This window comes from Pseudophryne corroboree, chromosome 9 (genome assembly GCF_028390025.1).
Source record: "Pseudophryne corroboree isolate aPseCor3 chromosome 9, aPseCor3.hap2, whole genome shotgun sequence".
NCBI classification, from domain to species: Eukaryota; Metazoa; Chordata; class Amphibia; order Anura; family Myobatrachidae; genus Pseudophryne; species Pseudophryne corroboree.
The window spans coordinates 63,787,405-63,811,793 of record NC_086452.1 but is presented as its reverse complement, the minus strand read 5'-3'; the positions used below and the strand labels follow the sequence as shown (position 1 = coordinate 63,811,793).

Genomic DNA, 24,389 nt, shown 5'->3' with positions numbered 1-24,389 from the left:
CCAAATGAGAGAACTCCCGGTCCTCCTCAGCCAGGGTATCAAATTTGTAGAATTTTACAAACGTATTTGCTCCTGACCAAGTAGCTGCTCGGCAAAGTTGTAAAGCCGATACCCCTTGGGCAGCTGCCCAAGATGAGCCCACCTTCCTTGTGGAGTGGGCATTTACAGATTTTTTGGCTGTGGCAGGCCTGCCACAGAATGTGCAAGCTGAATTGTACTACAAATCCAACGAGCAATAGTCTGCTTAGTAGCAGGAGCACCCAGCTTGTTGGGTGCCTACAGGATAAACAGCGAGTCAGATTTCCTGACTCCAGCCGTCCTGGAAACATATATTTTCCGGGTCCTGACAACGTCTAGCAACTTGGAGTCCTCCAAGTCCCTAGTAGCCGCAGGCACCACAATAGGTTTGGTTCAGGTGAACGCTGAAACCACCTTAGGAAGAAACTGAGGACGAGTCCTCAATTCCGCCCTGTCCGAATGGAAAATCAGATAAGGGCTTTTTCAGGATAAAGCCGCCAATTCTGACACGCGCCTGGCCCAGGCCAGAGCCAACAGCATGACCACTTTTCCTGTGAGATATTTTAACTCCACAGATTTAAGTGGGTCAAACCAATGTGACTTTTGGAACCCAAAAACTACCTTGAGATCCCAAAGTGCCACTGAAGGCACAAAAGGAGGCTGTATACGCAGTACCCCTTTAACAAACATCTGAACTTCAGGGACTGAAGCTAGTTCTTTTTGGAAGAAAATTGACAGAGCCGAAATTTGAACCTTAATGGACCCCAATTTCAGGCCCATAGATACTCCTGTTTGCAGGAAATGTAGGAATCGATCCAGTTGAATTTCCTCCGTCGGGCCTTACTGGCCTCGCACCACGCAACATATTTTCGCCAAATGCGGTGATAATGTTTTGCGGTTACATCCTTCCTGGCTTTGATCAGGATAGGGATGACTTCATCCGGAATGCCTTTTTCCTTCAGGATCCGGCGTTCAACCGCCATGCCGTCAACGCAGCCGCGGTAAGTCTTGGAACAGACAAGGTCCTTGCTGGAGCAGGTCCCTTCTTAGAGGTATAGGCCACGGATCCTCCGTGAGCATCTCTTGAAGTTCCGGTTACCAAGTCCTTCTTGGCCAATCCGGAGCCACGAATATAGTGCTTACTCCTCTCCATCTTATCAATCTCAGTACCTTGGGTATGAGAGGCAGAGGAGGGAACCCATACACTGATTGGTACACCCACGGTGTTACCAGAGCATCTACAGCTATTGCCTGAGGGTCCCTTGACCTGGCGCAATACCTGTCGAGTTTTTCTCAACGGTTTATAATCATGTGGAAGACTTCTGGGTGAAGTCCCCACTCTCCCGGGTGGAGGTCGTGCTGAGGAAATCTGCTTCCCAGTTGTCCACTCCCGGAATGAAAACTGCTGACAGTGCTATCACATGGTTTTTCGCCCAGCGAAGAATCCTTGCAGCTTCTGCCATTGCCCTCCTGCTTCTTGTGGCACCCTGTCTGTTTACGTGGGTGACTGCCGTAATGTTGTCCGACTGGATCAACACCGGCTGACCTTGAAGCAGAGGTCTTGCTAAGCTTAGAGCATTGTAAATGGCCCTTAGCTTCAGGATATTTATGTGAAGTGATGTCTCCAGGCTTGACCATAAGCCCTGGATATTCCTTCCCTGTGTGACTGCTCCCCAGCCTCGCAGGCTGGCATCCGTGGTCACCAGGACCCAGTCCTGAATGCCGAATCTGCGGCCCTCTAGAAGATGAGCACTCTGCAACCACCACAGGAGGGATACCCTTGTCCTTGGTGACAGGGTTATCCGCTGATGCATCTAAAGATGCGACCCGGACCATTTGTCCAGTAGGTTCCACTGGAAAGTCTTGCGTGGAATCTGCCGAATGGGATTGCTTCGTAGGAAGCCACCATTTTTACCCAGAACCCTTGTGCATTGATGCACTGAGACTTGGTTCGGTTTTAGGAGGTTCCTGACTAGCTCGGATAACTCCCTGGCTTTCTCCTCCGGGAGAAACACCTTCTTTCTGGACTGTGTCCAGGATCATCCCTAGGAACCGAAGACAAGTCGTCGGAACCAGCTGCGATTTTGGAATATTGAGAATCCAATCGTGCTGCCGCAACACTACCTGAGATAGTGCTACACCGATCTCCAACTGTTCCCTGGATCTTACCCTTATCAGGGAATCGTCCAAGTAAAGGATAACTAAAATTCCCTTCCTTCGAAGGAATATCATCATTTCGGTCATTACTTCAGTAAAGACCCCGGGTGCCGTGGACCATCCCTACGGCAGCGTCTGAACTGATAGTGACAGTTCTGTATCATAACCTGAGATACCCTTGGTGAGAAGGGTAAATTTTGACATGAAGGTAAGCATCCTTGATGTCCCGAGACATCATGTAGTCCCCTTCTTCCAGGTTCGCAATCACTGCTCTGAGTGACTCAATCTTGAATTTGAACCTCTGTATGTAAGTGTTCAAAGCTTTTAGATTTTAAAATCGGTCTCACCGAGCCGTCTGGCTTCGGTACCACAATAGTGTGGAATAATACCCCGTTCCCTGTTGCAGGAGGGGTATTTAATTATCACCTGCTGGGAATACAGCTTGTGAATGGCTTCCAAAACTGCCTCCCTGTCAGCGGGAGACGTCGGTAAAACAGACTTTTGGAAACGGCGAGGGGAATACGTCTCGAATTCCAATTTGTACCCCTGAAATATTACCTGAAGGATCCAGGGGTCTACTTGCGAGTGAGCCCACTGCGCACTGAAATTCATTGAGAACGGGCCCCCACCGTGCCTGAGCTTGTAAAGCCCTAGCGTCATACTGAGGGCTTGGCAGAGGCGGAAAAGGGTTTCTGTTCCTGGGAACTGGCTGATCACTGCAGCCATTTTCCTCTCCCTCTGTCACGAGCAGAAAAGAGGAACCCTTTTGTCCGCTTGCCAAATAGGACTGCGCCTGATAATACGGCGTCTTATTTTGAGAGGCGACCTGGGGTACAAACGTGGATATCCCAGCTGTTGCCGTGGCCACCATGTCTGAAAGACCGACCCCAAATGTCCCCTTTTTTAAGGCAATACTTCCAAATGCCGTTTGGAATCCGCATCACCTGACCACTTTACTGGTAGAATTGGACAACGCACTTATACTTGATGCCAGTCGGCAAATATTCCGCTGTGCATCATGCATATATAGAAATGCATCTTTTAATTGCTCTATAGGCAATAATATACTGTCCTTATCTAGGATATCAATATTTCCAGTCAGGGAATCCGACCACGCCAACCCAGCACTGCACATCCAGGCTGAGGCGATTGCTGGTCGCAGTATAACACCAGTATGTGTGCAAATACATTTTAGGATACCCTCCTGCTTTCTATCAGCAGGATCCTTAAGGGCGGCCATCTCAGGAGAGGGTAGAGCCCTTGTTCTTACAAGCGTGTGAGCGCCTTATCCCCCCTAGGGGGTGTTTCCCAACGCACCCTAACCTCTGGCGGGAAAAGGTATACTGCCAATAACTTTTTAGAAATTATCAATTGTTATCGGGGGGAAACCCACGCATCATCACACACTCAGATTCAGGAAAACTACAAGTAGTTTTTCCTCACCAACATAATACCCCTTTTTGGTGGTACTCATATTATCAGAAATGTGTAAACATTTTCCTTTGCCTCAATCATGTAACGTGTGGCCCTATTGGAAAACACGGTTTGTCTCTTCACCGTCGACACAGGAGTCAGTATCCGTGTCGGCGTCTGTATTTGCCATCTGAGGTAACGGGCGCTTTAGAGCCCCTGACGGCCCATGAGACGTCTGGACATGCACAAGCTGAGTAGCCGGCTGTCTCATGTCAACCACTGTCTTTTATACAGAGCTGACACTGTCACGTAATTTTCAACAGTACATCCACTCAGGTGTCGACCCCCTAGGGGGTGACATCACTATTACAGACACTCTGCTCCGTCTCCACATCATTTTTCTCCTCATACATGTCGACACAAACGTACCGACACACAGCACACACACAGGGAATGCTCTGATAGAGGACAGGACCCCACTAGCCCTTTGGGGAGACAGAGGGAGAGTTTGCCAGCACACACCAGAGCGCTATATATATACAGGGATAACCTTATATAAGTGTTTTCCCCTTTATAGCTGCTGTATTATTTATACTGCGCCTAATTAGTGCCCCCCTCTCTTTTTTAACCCCTTTCTGTAGTGTAGTGACTGCAGGGGAGAGCCAGGGAGCTTCCCTCCAACGGAGCTGTGAGGGAAAATGGCGCCAGTGTGCTGAGGAGATAGGCTCCGCCCCCTTCTCGGCGGCCTTATCATCCGTTTTTCTGTATGTTCTGGCAGGGGTTAAATGCATCCATATAGCCCAGGAGCTATATGTGATGCATTTATTTTAGCCATATAAGGTTTTTATCGATTTATTGCGTCTCAGGGCGCTGCCCCCCCAGCGCCCTGCACCCTCAGTGACCGGAGTGTGAAGTGTGCTGAGAGCAATGGCGCACAGCTGCGGTGCTGTGCGCTACCTTATCTGAAGACAGGACCGTCTTCTGCCGCCGATTTTCCGGACCTCTTCGCTCTTCTGGCTCTGTAAGGGGGCCGGCGGCGCGGCTCCGGGACCCATCCAGGCTGGACCTGTGATCGTCCCTCTGGAGCTAATGTCCAGTAGCCAAGAAGCCCAATCCACTCTGCACGCAGGTGAGTTCGCTTCTTCTCCCCTTAGTCCCTCGATGCAGTGAGCCTGTTGCCAGCAGGTCTCACTGAAAATAATAAACCTAAACTAAAACTTTCACAAAGAGCTCAGGAGAGCCCCTAGTGTGCACCCTTCTCGTTCGGGCACAGAGATCTAACTGAGGCTTGGAGGAGGGTCATAGGGGGAGGAGCCAGTGCACACCAGGTAGTCCTAAAGCTTTCTTTAGATGTGCCCAGACTCCTGCGGAGCCGCTATTCCCCATGGTCCTTACGGAGTTCCCAGCATCCACTAGGACGTCAGAGAAAATAGGGGTTGGGTATGCTGGACCGGCGCTGGGGATCCCGACAATCAGTATACCAACCATGGGATCCCAGCAGCAGAATGCCGGAGGTGGGGGGGTGGGGGGGGAATAGTCCCTGCTAGTTGGCATGCCGACAGTCGGGATTTTGTGTGGGCGGATGCTGGGGTCGGTATTGTGACCGCCGGTTACATAACTACATCCTGATAATAGAACATTCAGAGATCTTAGTTGCATATATTTGCAAACATACAGTTATGCCACCAGGCCTCAGCAAGGCTTCTCTGATACTGGTGGTCCCTAACGCTTCATGATAATAGCACCCACTTATTTACCAACATAACTGATAATGAACCAAATTACTATGCCTAGTTTAGTGTCAGCACGTGGGCCATTCTAGAGCCACACACACTGTAATATAAGGTCAGTATCAGATGTGATTTTGCAGTGCCTGCGGCCACCTTGGGCTATTGTTCTTTTGTTTTGTGCCCAGATGAGATTTTCCAGTTGCATATTAGCATGGAACATAGATTCACTAAAATATAAATGAAAGCCCTGAAACTAAAACCAGACAAGAGGGTATTGCAGAGGTTTTCAAACGTGGTCCTCTAGGGTCCATGGCTCGGCATAGATGGTTAAATGATTAGATAGTGATGGTTAGTGATAATTAAGTCACCTGTGGCCAAGCATGGATACCTGGACCGTTTTGGGTGCCTTGAGGACCACATTTGAGAACCTCTGGGCTATTGCTTAGGTTTAAGACAGGCACCTTCTGAATGGATTTCTCAATAACAGCCTGTGATGTACACAAAAGGATAACACTATCCTTTCAGAGATAGGGAAAAATAATGTGTTTGATTGAAGTATCCAGATAAACAGTAGATTCTGAGCATCTCCCAGGTATAGAGGAAGATGTTGGTTGTGTCATTTAAGCAAGCAGAGCTGGATTAAGACCCCTGGGGCCACTCTCCCACACCCGTTTGTCTAAGAAAATTCTACAACTTGGTTAGAGCAATCCGGCCTCCTAAGAGTTCAGAGGGCATTAGGCGGGGTCCTAGGTTGACAAACTGATGATGCGTCTTTACCTGAACAGAGTTACTCCCAGCTCAAGGACACTGAAGTTCTGCTCAGACAAAAATCAAATAAAAGGAAAGCTTTTGAGGAAGTGACACTAATGTTATTTTAGCAAGACATAAATATCATAAAAATGTTACTAGAAAATGTAATATGGCCTTAAATGTTCCTATTAAATGATTATGTAGAGATTGCTAAAACTGAAGACTGGTCTTAATCCCACGTCCACCCCCACCCACCATCTAATGTTCCAGATTCATCCGCCCCGCTGCTTATCACAAATGAAGTAGAATTTTCTCGCTTGGGTGGGGGGGGAGTGTGACTTGGCATGAATTGCGCTATACTTAACATGCGAGCTGGGTATTTACAATTGAAGTGGTTTCCACACAATTTAAAAATAGACAGTTTATTAATCTAAACTGCAAGCACATGTAGAAGAGACCTTGAGATTGACATCCCCGGGATTAGTTTAGCCCTGTTTTTTTTCTAGAGGTCATCTCCATGGCGCTCAGGAAGAATGCTGAAATAAATGGGCCCCGTGGTCTTCCCAGGGAGCTGCTCAGAAAAGACCAATACATAACGTTTCACTTACTGTCTTCTGGGCCATTTTTCACAGAACTATATTACGTTACAGTTGCACTTTCTTTGTTGTTTTTTTTTTCCAGCACCCTGCGGTCCCCTCTACCCCTTCATTATTAGTTGCGATAAAACCATACTTGAAGGTGAGAGAAAAAAAGATGGGAGGAGAGTTTAATCTTTGTGGGACCTGTAATTACACAAATCTGTGCTGACTAATAGCATTCAAACTGACCGTCTGTGCTTTTTGTGGGTCTTCTACATGATGAAAGATCACTTCTCCGGCTGCAGCCCCACTGAGCCCAGATATGGCTGCAGCGTTACAAAGATGTTCCGCTTTCACAAATGATCAAATAAGCTTTTGTGTTTTGGAAGGTGGAACATCACAATAGAACAGAGGGGACACACAAAAATACTGCACAAATGCTGCAGAATGTTCTGATGTCTCACAATTTTGTGACCTTTTAACCCCCTTCTGTCTGTTTTTTCTGCAGTCTATCTTGTTATCAGCTACAATCAAGCGAGAAGGGGAATCGCCAACGTCTTCGCCGCACTCCGCGGACGACATTCACCATTCGGACAGATACCAGGTGCGCGGCTTCAGTAATGCTGAATAGAGGGCAATACAAACGATGAGACGAGTGGTTAATTACTACGCGGCTGCCATTGAAGCCGATAACACAGTGGGATAATAGTCTTTCACTGATACAGCTGGAACTCTACAGAGCTTGATTCATTTCTATCCTGTTGGGTGTTTTATTACATGAAATAGTTTCTTTTATTCTATTCTATGTGATAAGCTACACAGGCGACTGTCAATTTAACTTCATGAAAGTTTGTGTAATGGGCCCCAACCTACAATTGTGGTGGTGATATTAAATTACATCAACATCCAGTTCTGAGATCCTACACATTAGGGATATTAGGTTTTGGCCCGGATAACAATGAAGCAGATGGGACTACAGCACCAGGCCTTCACATAAATATAGGCCCCACATCATGACAGCATGATGATAACTAGCTGGCCACAAGGTCAGACATAAATCAAAGTATCAAGGATTAAAATTGTATTGCTATGTCCCTCATATAATGATGGAATTTTTCTGCGTTGAGATGTTTCAGGAGACATTGGGGCTGATAGTGTATGAAGTATACACACCCACATGGCTCTGACCCCACCCACATGGCTCTGGCCACACCCACACAGCACTGGTCACACCTCCTCTGCTTCTCACAAAAGGTCCCTGATCATTTTCAGCCATAGGACCATGTGTCCCTTAATCTGGCCTTAGGGTAAAAGGGTACAATTCAGTTTCCATATCTACATTATTAACCTTAGTTTATTATGCTTATACTTTATGTATCTGTGTAATAGGTGCTGCGGATCCCTTGTGGCACCATATAAATAAAGGATGATAATAATAATAATAATAATAATAATAATAATAATAATATTATTATCATATAGCACTGACATATAATGCAGAGCACATATTACCTTTGGCTTAGGATAGTAAGACCAGTCTGTGTATAATTGATTCCTGCTTGCACTCGTGGAAGGGTAGCAGAAAGAAAGGGACCATGACGCTAAGAAACCCAGAGGTAAGGGGGACCCCAGACCCCCACTTTGCTCTCAGAGGATGAGATTTGCATCGCATGCTGAGAAGAGGCTCACACTCTGTACGTCTGAGAATTGCCAGGCTATGGGACAATGCGTCTGGGGACTCAGTACAAATAGGTGCGAGTCTGCAAATGTGAGTTTGTTTCATGAAACAAGCAGACTTCGCACGAATCAGCAAGATCCACTTAGAAATGCCTATTTGCGGTCCTCGCGGCAAGGGTGTGCAAATTCTACAAAATGCAACCTGGGAGAAGGGCATGAAAAAGTGGGGGGACCTTCCAGGACCCCAAAAAAGGGACAAAATTATTTGCAGACTCATATAGAAGGCTGTTAGTGGGCATAAGGAAAGTACTGGACGCTCTTAAAGGTGTCAAATGACTGATTTATTTTATTTATTAAAAGCGAAATAATTGTGTTTAATTACAAACTAAGTAAATTTAAAAAAGTGTTAAAAAGGTGATTTTGGGGGGAATTTGAGGCCCCTCTCTTGTCTGGCTTTCTGCGATGGGAAAGAGGGAGGAGTTTCAGTGGGACCCGCTCACCCCCCCACCCCCCCTCTTGGTAGCACTGGACACAACTCGTACCTAATTGGATTGACCCCCTGGGACTTGAAATTCTCTGAGATGTTTAGAATTCAAGGCAATTTTTTTATTTTGTGTATAGCTGTACTGATAAAGCAATGCATATATTGAATTACCGGTAGGATATATGTCTTTTCTTTTACGACGAAGGAAATGTGGAATGCAAAGGTTAAAAACAATACAAAAAGTCAAATAATTCCTTGTAATGTTAATTAATGTTACCTATCCAGCAGTGACTGAATATGTTATATTCTAACACTGTGACTTCATGCAAAACAGCAGCAAATTGTGTGCGATATCCTGACACATCCCGCACATGTCTCCGAAACAAGGAGCGCTTTTCATGTCTCCGAGTCAAGCTGTCACGCCCGAGAGTGACTGTGTACCTTCAGCGGCATAAGCGTTAATGTTGGCACTTGGCAGATATGAGTCGCCCAGCCCAGAGAGAGCACTGGTACCTCTGTCATTACAGCCGGAGTGACATGTTTCTGTCTGAGAACCATTAGTACAGACAGCCTCGTGGATGTGAGATTCTCCCAAGCTGACAACTGCGGAATTGCAACCTGCTAAAAATAGAATAGTCACAGACTAAAGGTGCATACACACGGAGAGATTTTGGCTATGAGAGATTTTGACTAACTTTTCCCTTGAACTGGCAGTAGGAGATTTTGACTAACTTTACCAGAGATTTTGTCTAACTATGCAAGAGATTTTGGCTATGGGAGATTTTGACTATCTCATTTAAATAAGGGGATGAGTGTCATATATAGGATGAATTTACAGGGTGGCTGGTATTTAAATAGCTAAAAGTTAAAAAAAAATTTTTGCGTGGGGTCCCCCCTCCTATGTAAAACCAGCCTCGGGCTCTTTGAGCCAGTCCTGGTTGTTAAAATACAGAGGAAAAAATGAGTAGGGTTCCCCCATATTTAGACAACCAGCACCGGGCTCTGCGTCCGGTCCTGGTTTAAAAAATACGGGGGACAAAAGACATAGGGGTCCCCCGTATTTTTAAAACCAGCACCGGGCTCCACTAGCCAGGGAGATAATGCCACAGCCGGGGGACACTTTTATATTGGTCCCTGCGGCCGTGCCATTACCCCCCCCAACTAGTCACCCCTGGCCGGGGTACACTGGAGTGAGGACCCCTTAAATCAAGGGGTCCCCCCCTCCAGCCACCCAAGGGCCAGGGGTGAAGCCCGAGGCTGTCCCCCCCATCCGTGGGCCGGTGGATGGGAGGCTGATAGCCTTTCAATAGTAATATTGTTCTTTACAGGAGGCCTATAGGTCCCAGCAAGCCTGCCCCAGCATGCTGGCACTTGGAGAACCACAAGTGCCAGCATGCCCGGACATAAAGGGCCCGCTGGCACCTGTAGTCCACCTGTAAAGAAAATATTTTAAAAAAAACCACAACACATTCTTTTAAAAATCCTTTATTAAACTGGGTCTTCACCTGGGGGCGGCGGCCTTTAAGCTCTTTTGCATGGCCGCCGCCTTCCCAGGGCTTCCGGCGTCTTCACCTGGGGGGGCGCCACCTCCCCAGGGCTTCTGGGGTCTTGCTCCGGCGTCTTCACCTGGTGGGCGGCGGCTGCTAAGCTCTTTTGCATAGCCGCCGCCCATCCAGGACTTCCACGGCGTCTTCAGGAGCTCTTCTCCGCTCCTCCTCCGCCGTCGGACTGAAAGCCGCTGCCTCGCGCTGACTTATATAAGTCAGCGGGAGGGGGCGGGGCGATGACGCGGCGAGCCGTGATTGGCTCGCGGCGGCCATCTTGAATTTCAAAAATGACGCTGAGGCGCCATTTTTGAAACTGGTACCGCTCCGCTGCCAAACTCTGCAAGAGAAAGGTAAATTTCCGCCGCCCGCACCGCCGCCGCCCACACCGCCACCCGCACCGCCGCCACCCACACCGCCACCCGCACCGCCGCCGCAACCCGCCGCCGCCCACACCGCAACCCGCCGCCGCACGCACCCCCGCCACAACCCGCCGCCGCCCGCACCACCGCCGCCTGCAACATCGCTATCGCTGGGAAAAATCGCTGGCCTCTAGCGATTTTAACTAACTTTACCAGCGACATAGCCAAAATTGACTTGCCGGCACTGACTATTTTTCCCAGCGACAGCGACTTAGCGGGGACGCGCATCGCTATCGCTGCCTGTATACACACGGAGCGATCTGCACTAACTTTCTGAGCGATTTTGACTATATAGTCAAAATCGCTCAGTTATATCGCTCCGTGTGTATGCACCTTAAGGCAAGGAAACGTTGTAACAAAGAGATGCATTGCTAGGGTTTAATATGTAAACACGTGGAACTCATAAACTAGTTATCTTCCGATGTTTACCCTATCAGTTTTATGTAAACTGTGTCTCCTGCTGTACTGATGTTATATTGGTGCCTGGTAGAGTAATGGTGTGTACACACTGTGAGATATTGACTATTGGTGTGTACACACTGTGAGATATTGACTATTGGTGTGTACACACAGTGAGATATTGTCTTACGATTTTGACTATATAGTCAAAATCGTAAGAAAAGTTAGTGCAGATCGCAAGTCGAAAGTCACCTTGCGATCCCGACTCGATACCAATGCGCGGTTCCGCACGGTCGGCATCGAAAGCCTAGATAGACTGTGCAGGCAAGTCAATTTTGACGATCTCTATAGAAGAGATAGTCAAAATTGACACTTAGCCAAAATCGCACATTGGCCCTCATTCCGAGTTGATCGCTAGCTGCCGTTGTCCGCAGCGCAGCGATCAGGATAAAAATCGGCATTTCTGCGCATGCGTATGTGGCTCAATGCACACGCGCGACGTACTTTCACAAAAGCCGATGCAGTTTTACACAAGCTCTAGCGACGCTTTTCAGTCGCGCTGCTGGCCGCAGAGTGATTGACAGGAAGTGGGTGTTTCTGGGTGGTAACTGACCGTTTTCGGGGGAGTGTGTGTTAAAATGCAGGCGTGCCAGATAAAAACGCAGGCGTGCCTGGGGAAACGTAGGCGTGGCTGGCCAAACGCAGGGCGTGTTCGTGACGTCAAAACAGGAACTAAACAGTCTGAAGTGATCGCAAGCTAGGAGTAGGTCTCGAGCTGCTCAGAAACTGCACAATCTTTTTTTGTAGCAGCGCTGCGATCCTTTCGTTCGCACTTCTGCTAAGCTAAGATACACTCCCAGAGGGCGGCGGCCTAGCGTTTGCACGGCTGCTAAAAGCAGCTAGCGAGCGAACAACTCGGAATGAGGGCCATAGTCAATATCGCAAGCACAGTCATTATGTGCTTGCGATGCCGACCTAGCCCCTGTCGCATAGTGAGAATCGGGCTTAGCCCGAATCTCACCGTGTGTATGCACCTTAATAGTGATTTATAAAATATAGGCCTAAAATGCGCTTTCGGACTTAGGCAGTATGCAGGCGCTAGTCGTGTGGTAATAGTAAATGTAGCAACAGAGGAGGGTACACTTTCACAGACAATGTTCTACTACCCCTAGAATGTAGACAGTGGGCACTGCAAGTGTGCCTACTTAGTACTTTATGAACTTCAGATTTAAGATGCACAAAATGAAACAAACAGACCTAGGGCCTAATTCAGACCTGATCGCACGCTAGCTTTTTTTGCAGCACTGTGATCAGGTCAGAACTGCGCATGCGTATGCACCGCAATGCACAGGCGCGTCGCACAGGTACAAAGCGGATCGTTGCTGTGCGATGGGTTTTACAAAGAATCCATTCGCACAGCCGATCGCAAGGTGATTGACAGGAACAAGGCGTTTGTGGGTGGCACCTGACCGTTTTCTGGGAGTGGTTGGGGAAACGCAGGTGTGTCCAAGCGTTTGCAGGGCGGGTGTCTGACGTCAATTCCGGCCCGGGACAGGCTGAAGTGATCGCAGCGGGTGAGTAAGTCCTGAAGAGTACCACTCGGCTGCACATGCATTCGCACACTTGCACAGCTAAAATACACTCCCCTGTAGGCGGCGCCTATCTGATCGTAGGACTGCAAAAAATAGCTAGCGAGTGATCAGGTCTGAATTAGGCCCCTAGTTGTCAGACCTGTCCTCAGGCCTCTCCAGCAGAGAGTACTTACCAACCAGTGTTGGACTGGGGCATAAAGGGCCCAATGGGGGAATGCAGTGTAGAGGCCCATGTGTAGGAGTATGGCCAGCCACTACAGAGGTGTGAGAGTGCATGGTCTGGGCCCTATTATTAATATATTTAGTAAATACTGCTAGTGCATGTATGATAACAGGAATGCAATGTAGAACATGCACCATAGTCCTGTTCAGTATAATGTAACATATGTATAGGGGTATATTCGGGATGCGGTCAACATCCCGCCGGACGGAATCCCGGCGGTCAACATACCGACACCAGAATCCCGACTGGCACAATCCCGACATATTCTCCCTCCGTGGGTGTCCACGACACCCATAGAGGGAGAATAAATTAGTGTGCCCGCAGTAGCGAGGCACCGTGCCCGCAGCGTGGCGAACGCAGCGAGCTCGCAAGGGGCTGCGTTCCGCTCGCCACCCCTGTCGGGATTGTGCTGGTCGGGATTCTGGTGTCTGTATCCCGTCCAGCGGGATTTCGTACTGATCCCGTATATTCAATAAGAGTCGGATCCATTCCGACATGCATTTGTCGGAATGGATCCGACAACCCCTATTAAACGAGTGGCCAAACCCGACTGTCGGATTTGAGACTAATCCGACTGTTGGATTTGGCAGGTGTCCGTGCGGCTGTCAGCAGCTCCCCGTGTGTGAGAACCAGGAACGTGCAGTCAGGGGAGGCAGGGGAGGTAGGAGGCAGTGCCTCTCCTGTCATTAATGATTACAATAATACAAAGAAGATACTTATGACACATATTCTGTGTCATAAGTATCTCCATTATATATGAATCTAATCATTATCACTGTGTACCACAGCCAGTGGTGTGGTGCTGACATGTGGGAGAGGCCCCCCTATCCCAAGTGCCCCGGGCCCCCCGAAGACTTAATCCGGCCCTGACTGAGACCGTATCATGATTGATGTGCGTAGATTAGCCAGCTATGCAGCAAAGTGTGTAATGAGACTATTTTAGAATTTTAGTAACTCAGGGGCAGATGTATTAACCTGGAGAAGGCATAAGGAAGTGATAAACCAGTGATATGTGCAAGGTGATAAACGCAGCAGCCAATCAGCTCCAATATGTAAATTAACAGTTAGGATCTGATTGGCTGGCGTGTTTATCACCTTGCACATATCACTGGTTTATCACTTCCTTATGCAGTGTCCAGGTTAATACATCTGCCCCTCAGGTTTGTACTCCGTGCCGATGTTCATGCAACTGAGCAATTATCGTCAGACTGCGCATGTGCGGGGATCGCACTGCACATGCGCCAAGGTACCTTTACGATGATGCTTGCAGTGAATTTTTTATCGCAGAGTGATTGACATGAAGGGCCATTTGGAGAAGGTAACAAGGAGTGGCGTCAAAAATGTGGTCGCAGAAATCAGGGAAGACTCCTACCGGCGCAGCCTGGCTACCACGTCCCCATTGGGAAGCCGCCGCAACGCTCCGTCTCCGCCTTGGGAACGGAGCGTTTCCGTCAGCTGTCTGAGATTACCCAGTTTATCTCATCACTATTGTTTGCAATTGTAAAGCGCAATATGCTGCGCTATATAAGAAACTGTAAATACAAATAATAATTGACTCACTCGGGGCTTTTCTATTTGCCCCGATTTTGGCATTTATTGGGGATTAATATGTAACCATTTTTTGGTATTAGCTGCAGCAAAAACACATAGGTCTGCAACTTTTTGTGGAACCTACAGTGTGTGTTTTCATGTGATATAGAGTAATTTGTTGCACAAAAAAAAGGGCTATTGGGGCAATTCCGAGTTGATCGCTAGCTGCCATTGTTCGCTGCGTAGTGATCAGTGAAAAAAACGGTTAATCTGCGCATGCGTATGCACCGCAATGCGCACGCGAGTCGTACGGGTACGAAGTCCTTTGTGGTTTTGCACTGGTTCTAGCGACAGTTCCAATCGCACAGCCGAACGCAAGAAGATTGACAGAAAGAGGGCGCTTATGGGTGTCAACTGACCGTTTTCTGGGAGTGTTTGGAAAAACGCAGGCGTGGCCGGGCGTTTGCTGGGCGGGTATCTGACATCATTACCGTGTCACTCGTCGCAGCAATTATCGCACAGGATAAGTAATTACAGGGCTGGTCTTGTTTTGCACAAAATGTGTTTGCAGGCGCTCTGCTGCACAGGCGTTCAGACTCCTGCAAAGCGAAAATACACTCCCCCGTGGGCGGCGACTATGCGTTTGCACGGCTGATAAAAACTGCTAGTGACCGATCAACTCGGAATGACCCCCATAATTGGATAGACTGATAATGACCATCTGGCTGTTATCGCGATTAAAGCCCATTTCTTTTGTGTCGCAAATTACTGCAGATAATAAGATATCCCCAAAGTCCTTAATAGGCATATATCAGGTTGTGTCATTGGTTGCTGTTTATATTTTATGCAGTACTGCAGGGCTCTGAGAAGTGTTACGTTTGCAGACATATTCAACGTAAAGAGCAATGATTATTAATAGTAAGTGTACACTACATGTAGGATTTTAAAAATAACCCAGGCTTCAGAATGTCTCTCCTTGTTGTCTTCATTGTAGCTAAGCAAGTTGTAATGCCATTAACACATAAGGCAAGGACAGCGGGTCGCAGATATGACGGGAGCGTTCATTGACTTGCTAGCTGCAGAACCGGGAAATAATACAATTTGCTGTGTTCTGTGTTTGTGAGTCACTGTTGTCCTCTCACAGAGCACAAGCAAATAATTACATATCCATCTATTTACAATGCCCAGGAAGGTCTCCTGCGGAGCCAAATGCATTACCATCACCTCAGCTGTAGGAGTCTATTCCAGCTAGCGCTATTAATGTGGTAACTCAGGAGTCACAATTTCAAAGCTAAAGATCCCAAGTGGCAGAAACAGGACCCGTTAAGGAGTTATCTGGGAAGGGTGCTGTTCACCAAGGAGGGCACATTTTAGCTTTTAAGGGCAAAATCCTAGACATGTTGTGTCACGCTCCTAAGCTATAATATACTAATACTAATATAACATTTTAGATATTAGTTAAAATAGATTATTGTGTATCTCACCTCAATGGCCACAATATCTGTTATGCCCCATAGAAGTGACTCATTGCGTTCCTCTAGTCACAGGACATAATATGTCTATACCTCAAGGCACTGTATAAGCTGTCTCTGCTATCTTGTGCAGCAAATTTAGTGAAATGCAATTGCAATTTGATTGACAGGAAGGGACCGTTTGTGGGTGTTAACATGGCGTCTGTGGGGAGTGGTTGGGAAAATGAAACGGCGGCCAACGCAGGCGTGGCCGGACCGAACGGGGGGCGGGCCGCAGCGGCTGTGTGATGTCATACGCTGCCGCTGCGGGCCGGGGAGCGAGGAGTAGCTCCCGGCCAGCACGCTAAAGCTGCGCTGGTCGGGAGCTACTCCTGAAGTGCAAAGGCATCGCCGCTGTGCGATGCCTTTGCACTTATGCGGGGGGGGGGGGGGGGGGGGGGGGCGGCAGTGACATGCGGGGCAGGCTGTGCAGGGCGTCCCCCCGCATGTCAGGAAAGATGATCGTAGCTGTGCTAAATTTAGCACAGCTACGATCAACTCGGAATGACCCCCTATATTCTCATTATACTGAGTAGCCCTGGGTCAACCACAATTGTCTGTGGTACTCGATTTCTGCGTATGCATTGCAATTCTGCTAATGCATACGCAATTTTGCGATTGCATCGGTGGGCGTATTTTACCTTTCTGGGCGGCTCTTCACATGCGTTTAGCAGAAGCAGGATTGAGAAAATCACAATTTCTGTCTCAATAGCGATCCAAGTTGAATTAAACGCATGGTCTGGCTGTTAGGAGAAAGTTCTGAGTAACTGATTCTTGATGGAAAATGAGATCCAGTCACTATGCTGTAACACAAAGGCTATAAAATAACATAGCAGCAAGATGGTGAGAACTTGGCGAGGCTGCTTTGTAATAGGCAGCTCCAATCCATGTGGAGATGCCAAGCAGCACGGATCAGGGAAAAAAAACAGGATTCCCTACTAAGGTAAAGCGCAGTGTCTGACAGTATGAGTTAATATCCCCATTGTAGACTTGCGCTGTCAGTGATTGCACTGCCGCAGGAAGAAGCGCCAGTGATGGCGTCTGTGCATACTGCACTTCCTCCTGCACACATACATCCAGGAGCAGAGTTCTCATGAAAATAATTGGAATATCCTATTCATAGTAGATTTAGGGGTATATTCAATTAGGGTCGAAAGCTGTCGTCTGTCGAAAAGACTCCAGATATGATTGAGCAACTGCCAAATTGTTTGTCTGCTTGTGTGCAAGAGGCATTAAATGGGAGCAGCATTTGGAAGGCATGCTGTTCCTTGTAGTGCCAATGGGAGATCCTGGGGGTGGCTCCTGGGTAAGTTAGCTCTCTGTCTGGAAGTGTTTTGGTAATAGCCTTTATCATGAGGCCTACTGTGACAAATTACATGGCCCTATGTGGGCACTGCTATTATGTAGGTTAGGACTGCTGTATCGGAGAAGCCGTGACGTGGCCAGCAGCTAAACATGTGTTTGCAAACATTTGTGACTAATTCTCTGAATTTTATTACCAGATAGGTTCAGGGATGGTTACAGGTAATTTTCAGTGTGCGGAAGGGAATTTAGGGGTGGGGATTTGCACCCCCCTCCTCTCTGTCTGTTGTTTGTCTGTCGAAAAGACGGCAGTTTTCGACTTTTTAAGGTCGAATTGTGATTCGACCTATTCAATCCCAGCTGTTTTTATTCAACAAGTCGGGGAATTCGACTTCTCGAATAGTACGTGAATCGGCGGTATAGCTGCCAATTCATGTACTTTTGAGGGAAACAGGGCCAAATTCGACAGGATTGCTCAGGATGAGAGAGGGCTATACAGTTATTGGGCCAATATGCCAATAATGGTCACATCAGCCTATTTTGTCGTATAGTGGGGGTAATTCTGAGTTGAACGCAGCAGGAACTTTGTTAGCAGTTGGGCAAAACCATGGCCCTCATTCCGAGTTGTTCGCTCGCAAGCTGCTTTTTTATTACTGGCAGTGAATCTTAGCTTATCAAAATTGTGAACGAAAGATTCGAAATATTGCGAAAAGACTTCTTGTGCAGTTTCTAAATAGCTCGAGACTTACTCTTCCAGTGCGATCAGTTCAGTGCTTGTCGTTCCTGGTTTGACGTCACAAACACACCCAGCGTTCGCCCAGACACTCCTCCGTTTCTCCAGCCATTCACGCGTTTTTCCCAGAAACTGTAGCGTTTTTTCACACACTCCCATAAAACGGCCAGTTTCCGCCCAGAAACACCCACTTCCTGTCAATCACACTCCGATCTCCAGTACGAAGAAAAAACCTCGTAATGCTGTGAGTAAAATACCAATCTTCATAGCAAATTTACTTGGCGCAGTCGCAGTGCGAACATTGCGCATGCGCAGTTAGCGGAAAATCGCTGCGATGCGAAGAAAATTACAGAGCGAACAACTCGGAATGAGGGCCCATGTGCACTGCAGGGGGGGCAGATATAACATTTGCAGAGAGAGTTAGATTTGGGTGGGCTATTTTGTTTCTGTGCAGGGTAAATACTGGCTGCTTTATTTTTACACTGCAATTTAGATTTCAGTTTGAACACGCCGCACCCAAATCTAACTCTCTCTGCACATGTTACATCTGCCCCCCCCCCCCCCCCCCCCCCAGTGCACATGATTTTGCCCAACTGCTAACAAATTTGATGCTGCGATCAACTCAGAATTAGGCCCAATGTCCCAGGCCCTGTTTAAACACCACACCGCAATAAGGTAGTGCGTGGTTGAGTCTGATTTCACGAGAAATCCGGCAATTTTTCAAAGGACGAAATACAGAAATCGGGATCCCCCTCTGGACGAATACTCGTCCCAGTTGTAGGCCCAACCAAAAATATTCACCATATGTACTTAGCTTAAGCTGTAATGCAGGGCTCAGAATACGACAGCAATGGGGAGTTACTGCGGGATGCACTCAAAATGCCTGCTGTCTGGATCCCATCGTTCTACCGACGGACGCCATACCGACACCCGTCCGTAATTCCCACTCGGATGGTGTGTCTACGCCACCAAACGAGTGGGAATAGAACTTGTGGCAAGTGAAGCTCGCCACCAGGCCCTAAGCGTGTGTCGACCACAGCGAGCCGACAAGGGGACTTACTGCCTCGCTGCCAGTATTCCGCTGGCAGTATACTGACAGCCGGCATCCATGTGCGGATATATCATACCTGATCCTGTGCTGCACATTAGTGTCTGCAGTTACTTTGTAGCAGCTTCCTGTCACTGTAGTCACAAAATGTATGCAATGTCAAGGGGAATGCTGTATTTATTTTATGGTTAAACTTTTCTGTGTTCTGCAACAACACTGTCACCCTCTGCGTGCTGCACCATCACAATCTCTGTGCTCTGCACTTTCACAGTCCCTCTCTGTGTGTTCTACACCCGAGCTCTGCTCCAGTGACTCTCAATGCTCTGCACCCTCATACTCGCTATACTGTCACACTCTTATAGTATGCTCTGGTTCAGGTTCTGCACCATCACACTGAAACACTGCGCTCTGCAGCGTCACACTGTCTAGGCTCTGCAGATGCACCATCATCACATATCTGTGGCTGTGCGCTCTGCAGTGATTGTCAGTCACAGAGGCAATGATGATCAGCGGAGGGCTATGTAGGAGAAGGCGCGCGGCGCCGGTTACTATGGGAACGCGGCGAGCGTGGTTACGTCGACGTGCCTGCATTCCTGCGTCTGGCGATCACATGACCGCAGCAAAAATGGCGCCCGCTACGAGCCGAGTTTGGCTGTGAGAAGCCGTTATAATCCGCCGCCATCGGCTCGGGGCCCGGGAGACCGGTACAGCGCCCCCGCCCAACCCGAGCATGACAGCCGGCAGCGCGCCCCCGGAGGCCGATATCTGAGCTCAGCTAGGCGAACGCCCCCTAGTTGTCATGCAGAGGGAGAGCAGCTCCGGGGGCAGAAAGGAAGTAGGTTTGTTTACACCTGCGGCGGAGACACGGGAGAGGGGGGGGGATGCGGTGGTGGTGATGATGATGATGGGTCCCCGATAACGGCCTGCAATCACTAATCATCTGTCTATTCTCTTCTCGCAGACCTTCCTGAGAGTCAGAGCCAATAGGCAGACACGCCTGAACGGTGAGTGCTGGTCCTATATATATATATATATATATATATATATTTACTGTGCATATAATAAAGATATATGTTTATTACTGTGTTATTCATAATGTGTGCATCTACATCTCCTTGCCTGATGGAATTTCCCCAGCCGATGACTGACTGCATCTTTGGCATCCCGGCCCCTGACTGACTGGCGCGGGCCTCTCCGGCCCCTGACTGACTGGCGCGGGCCTCTCCGGCCCCTGACTGACTGGCGCGGGCCTCTCCGGCCCCTGACTGACTGGCGCGGGCCTCTCCGGCCCCTGACTGACTGGCGCGGGCCTCTCCGGCCCCTGACTGACTGGCGCGGGCCTCCCCAGGCCCTGACTGATTGGCGCATTCCTCTCCGGCCCCTGACTGACTGGCGCGGGCCTCTCCGGCCCCTGACTGACTGGCGCGGGCCTCCCCAGGCCCTGACTGATTGGCGCATTCTTCTCTGGCCCCACAGCTTCTTACTGACTGGTGCGCATCTCTGGCCCCTAATTGAATGGCGTGCTCATGTCCGGCCTCTGAATGACAAGCGTGTGCATCTCTGGCACCACAGCTTCTGACTGACCCGTGTGCGCATCTCCATCATCATTGCTTATGGGTGACTGACGTGCGCATCAACAACATCACGGCCCATGTTTTCCTGCCGTGCACATCTCCGTCACCACAGATGGCCCCTCCAGCATCATGGCCCCTGATTGGTCTGTAAGTAGCTGCCATGCATATCTCCGGGACAATGGTGCTGATCACGATCCCTGACTGACTGTTGTGCGCATCTACAGCATCATGGTCAATAGGCCTAATTCAGACCTGATAGCTGTTGTGCGAATTCACAAGGCGAACAATGTTTCATCGACTGCGTAAGCGCGAGGCCAAACTGCAATAAAAAAAAATCCTGTGCCTCTTTTGATCGCTAGGCGTACGCAAGTTGTTTGACAGGAAGCGGGCGTTTGGGGGTGGTAACTGCCCATTTTCTGGGAGTGTCAGGAAAAACGCAGGCGTTCCCAAGCGTTTTTGTGGAGGGTGTGTGACGTCGGCTCTGGCCCCGATTAGCCTGATTCTATGGCACTGTAGGAGTAGGTCCTGGGCTGCTCACAGACTGCACATACTGGAAAAATAATTCCATGGTGAGTGAGTTGCGAACGGATTTGCAGCTGACCAGCGTCTGCAAAGCTTTTTGCACGGCGTACGCAGACTTGCACGGGGCGGGTATTCACTCTGTCTGGGCGGCCACTGTCTGATCACAAACCTCTACAAATTCGCAGAGGAGTGATCAGCTCTGAATTAGGCCCTATGACTGATGGTGCTGACCTCCAGCACCATGGATCCTGACAGGCATGTGTACCTCGGGTACCACAGCTTCTGACTGTCATCCCCAACGCCATGAACCCCCTCCTGGCAGCAAACTCCCTGACTGACTGGTGTTCATATATCGGCTGTCTTCATATTGGTCGGATGCGATTTTTAGTCCTTTTCATTACTTACTGCATTTTGTGGGATGCTGCTTCATCTTGTGCATTTATGGTTTCTTTGACCTTTATTCATGTACTCTAATGTCAACTAAGCTTGCTGAGCTAAATTATTTCATGTGAGGACTGTATCATTTTGTAAGGCCAACATTAATATGATAATATGAGTTAATATTTGCTGAACTTTGGTTTCCCTGATGGAAATGTTTGTAGATGATTTGCATTTTATTTTCTGCTATGTGTGAATAATATTGTGTTATTTGTTGATAAAGCATAAAGGGCTCTACACACTTATAGATTTCACGAAACAATATGAACGTTCTTGTTCATTAATGAATTAGAACTCGTTCATATCGTTAAGTGTGTAGGCACCAACGATAAACGATGTGTGGCCCCGCGCTCGTTCATCGCTTGTGCTGGGCCACTTATGCATGCAGGCCAATATGGACAATCTCGTCCATATTAGCATGCGTTGCTACGGAGCCGGGTGCCGGGGGGAGTGAAGAAACCACTCCCCCGTCACCTCCCCCTGCCGCCGGGTCGCCCGTCGGCCGTATCCGCCGTCGGGCAGCTCGGCGTTGGGTAATGTGTAGGGCCCATTAGAACTTCTAAATCTGCATGAATCTTTTCTACATGCATCTTCCAGTATTTGGTGATCATTTAAACCACCTCCTCTACAAACTATTATGAAGTCTGTAGGTCAGTGCATATGGCAAGGGTGTGGGGAAAAAGGTCCAAAATGATGGCAGGTATTGGTAATTGGCATAAATAATGCAATGAAAAGGCAGCTTAATAGAGAGCATCAAAATCTGGTGGCTGGAATATAGACCTAAAGCAGTATTTTATGCACTGAGTGAAAGCATGCATGCCATTTGGAGCGGGTTGGATTATGCAGGGAAACAAGATGTATCCAGATGGCCTGAGGAACGAGAACTTTTTATCCCGTGTCCTCACCTTAATGCATACCGTGTATATTACAGAGACCAGAGAGGTCAGTATAGTGTCTCGGTGCCTGATAGGGGTTGTCCCTTAATTCCCACTGACCTCTACCGGCTCCATTTCCACGTGGGACCAGGAGTCCTCCTCACATATATTTGAGTGACGGGAGGATGGAGACTGGCAAGGAAGAATATAGGGGCATATTAGGGTGAGATAGGTATGGCTATCGGTGGGGTTACCATCAATGGCAATACGGCAAGTGGTCATCCCTGTACTTTGACTGACTGGCCCGTGGGCCAATCAGAACATGGAGGTGGGGCTTCGGGTGTGTCAGTGGCGGGATATGCTCCCTGTCCCGTTTAGTTATGTTGTGCCATCAATGGAGGGAAAACATCTGGTTCCTCCCCATCGATTGCAAAAGCATGTGGCATCAGCCACACACCATCGATGATTCAGAATGGTCGATGGCCATCTCTAGGGTGAGAACTTGGGGTCAGATGTTTTCCACGTTCCTCAGACCATCTATATACTTTTTGTATCTATGTACTACCAGTTCCAAAGGAGCTATAATAATTTTCCTGCAGTGATTAATATGCTCTTCCGCGTTCTTATTACATTGAAACTATTGCCCGTACATTCCTGCCACCAAGTGATGACCTTTTATTTACATTCCTTTCCATTGCATTATTGATTATAATTACCAACACCTGACATCACTCTGGACCATTTTCCACATCCCTTGTATGGTCCTTGGCATATGCGCTTCATTAGACATTTCATATTTTTTTATACTACTTTGAAAATTGAAGTAGGTAATTCATCATCATCAGCCATAGATAGCCAACATATATAACAGGTGAGCAGTGTTGTACAGTAACTTTTCAGGGATCAGCATCTGAAGCCAGTGGTACACTCTGTGATATATACGTAAGTTTCTTCACTCCACCCGGCTCCATAGCAGTGCAGGCAATTATGGACGAGATCGTCCATATTGGCCTGCATGCACAAGCGGCGGGGCAGCAACGATGAACGAGCGCGGGGCCGCGCATCATTCATCGTTGCTGCCTCCACACTGAAAGATATGAACGGTATCTCGTTCATTAATGAACAAGATCGTCAATATCTTTCAGTATTATCGCCCAATGTGTAGGGTGCATAAATCTCTGCACATGTTATATCTCCCCCCCCCCCCCCCCCCCTCCCCTCCTCTTCAGTGCACATGGTTTTGCCCATCTGCTAACAAACAAATTTGCTGCTACGATCCGGTCTGATTTAGGTCCATTGTTCATTGTTTAGTTTGACGTATTAGTAGCACCTGCTGGCAGCATGTTCTGTTGTTAACACATGGATGAGAGTGAAGAGAAGTGGCTTCAGAGTACAGTCAGTGTATATGGGTGACATCTAGGGAGGCCAATCCCGGGATCGGCGGGATCCCGGGATTTGGGCCCAAAAATGCCGGGATTTGAATCCCGGGATTGGAGCATCCAATCCCGGGATTCACGGGATTATACTGCGCATGCGCGGCGGCGGGAGGGTGGGTGTGTAAGTAATAGTACTTACTCATTTAGGCGGACAGCAGCCATGAACAAGTTGAACGCGCGCGGCACTTCAAATGTAGCGCCGGCCGCCAGCCAATCAGAGCTGGCGGACCGGCAGCCAATCAGGGAAGCTGCAGCAGCAGCCAATCAGGAGCGACTGCTGCGGCCGTTTCCCTGATTGGCTGCCGGTCCGCCAGCTCTGGTTGGCTGGCGGCCGGCGCTTCATTTGAAATGCCGCCGCGTTCAGTGTGTTAATGGTTGCCGCCCGTCTAATAGTAAGCACTATTACTTACACACATGATCCTCTCTCCCTCCG

At 48.5% G+C, this 24,389-nt stretch overlaps 1 protein-coding gene across 3 annotated transcripts in view; it reads left to right on the top strand.

The window, feature by feature from the left end:
* The window catches only part of RNF220 (ring finger protein 220), a 355,867-nt gene that overhangs the window by 259,916 nt on the left and 71,562 nt on the right, over positions 1-24,389 (top strand). For 2 of the 3 annotated variants that reach the window (XM_063939465.1, XM_063939464.1), the window contains exons 4-5: positions 7,155-7,250; positions 20,073-20,115. In XM_063939465.1, the coding sequence (XP_063795535.1) occupies positions 7,155-7,250; positions 20,073-20,115 (139 nt within the window). Of the gene's footprint in view, positions 1-7,154; positions 7,251-19,705; positions 19,947-20,072; positions 20,116-24,389 lie in introns of those variants that run through there. The other variant, XM_063939463.1, reaches the window with a different exon arrangement.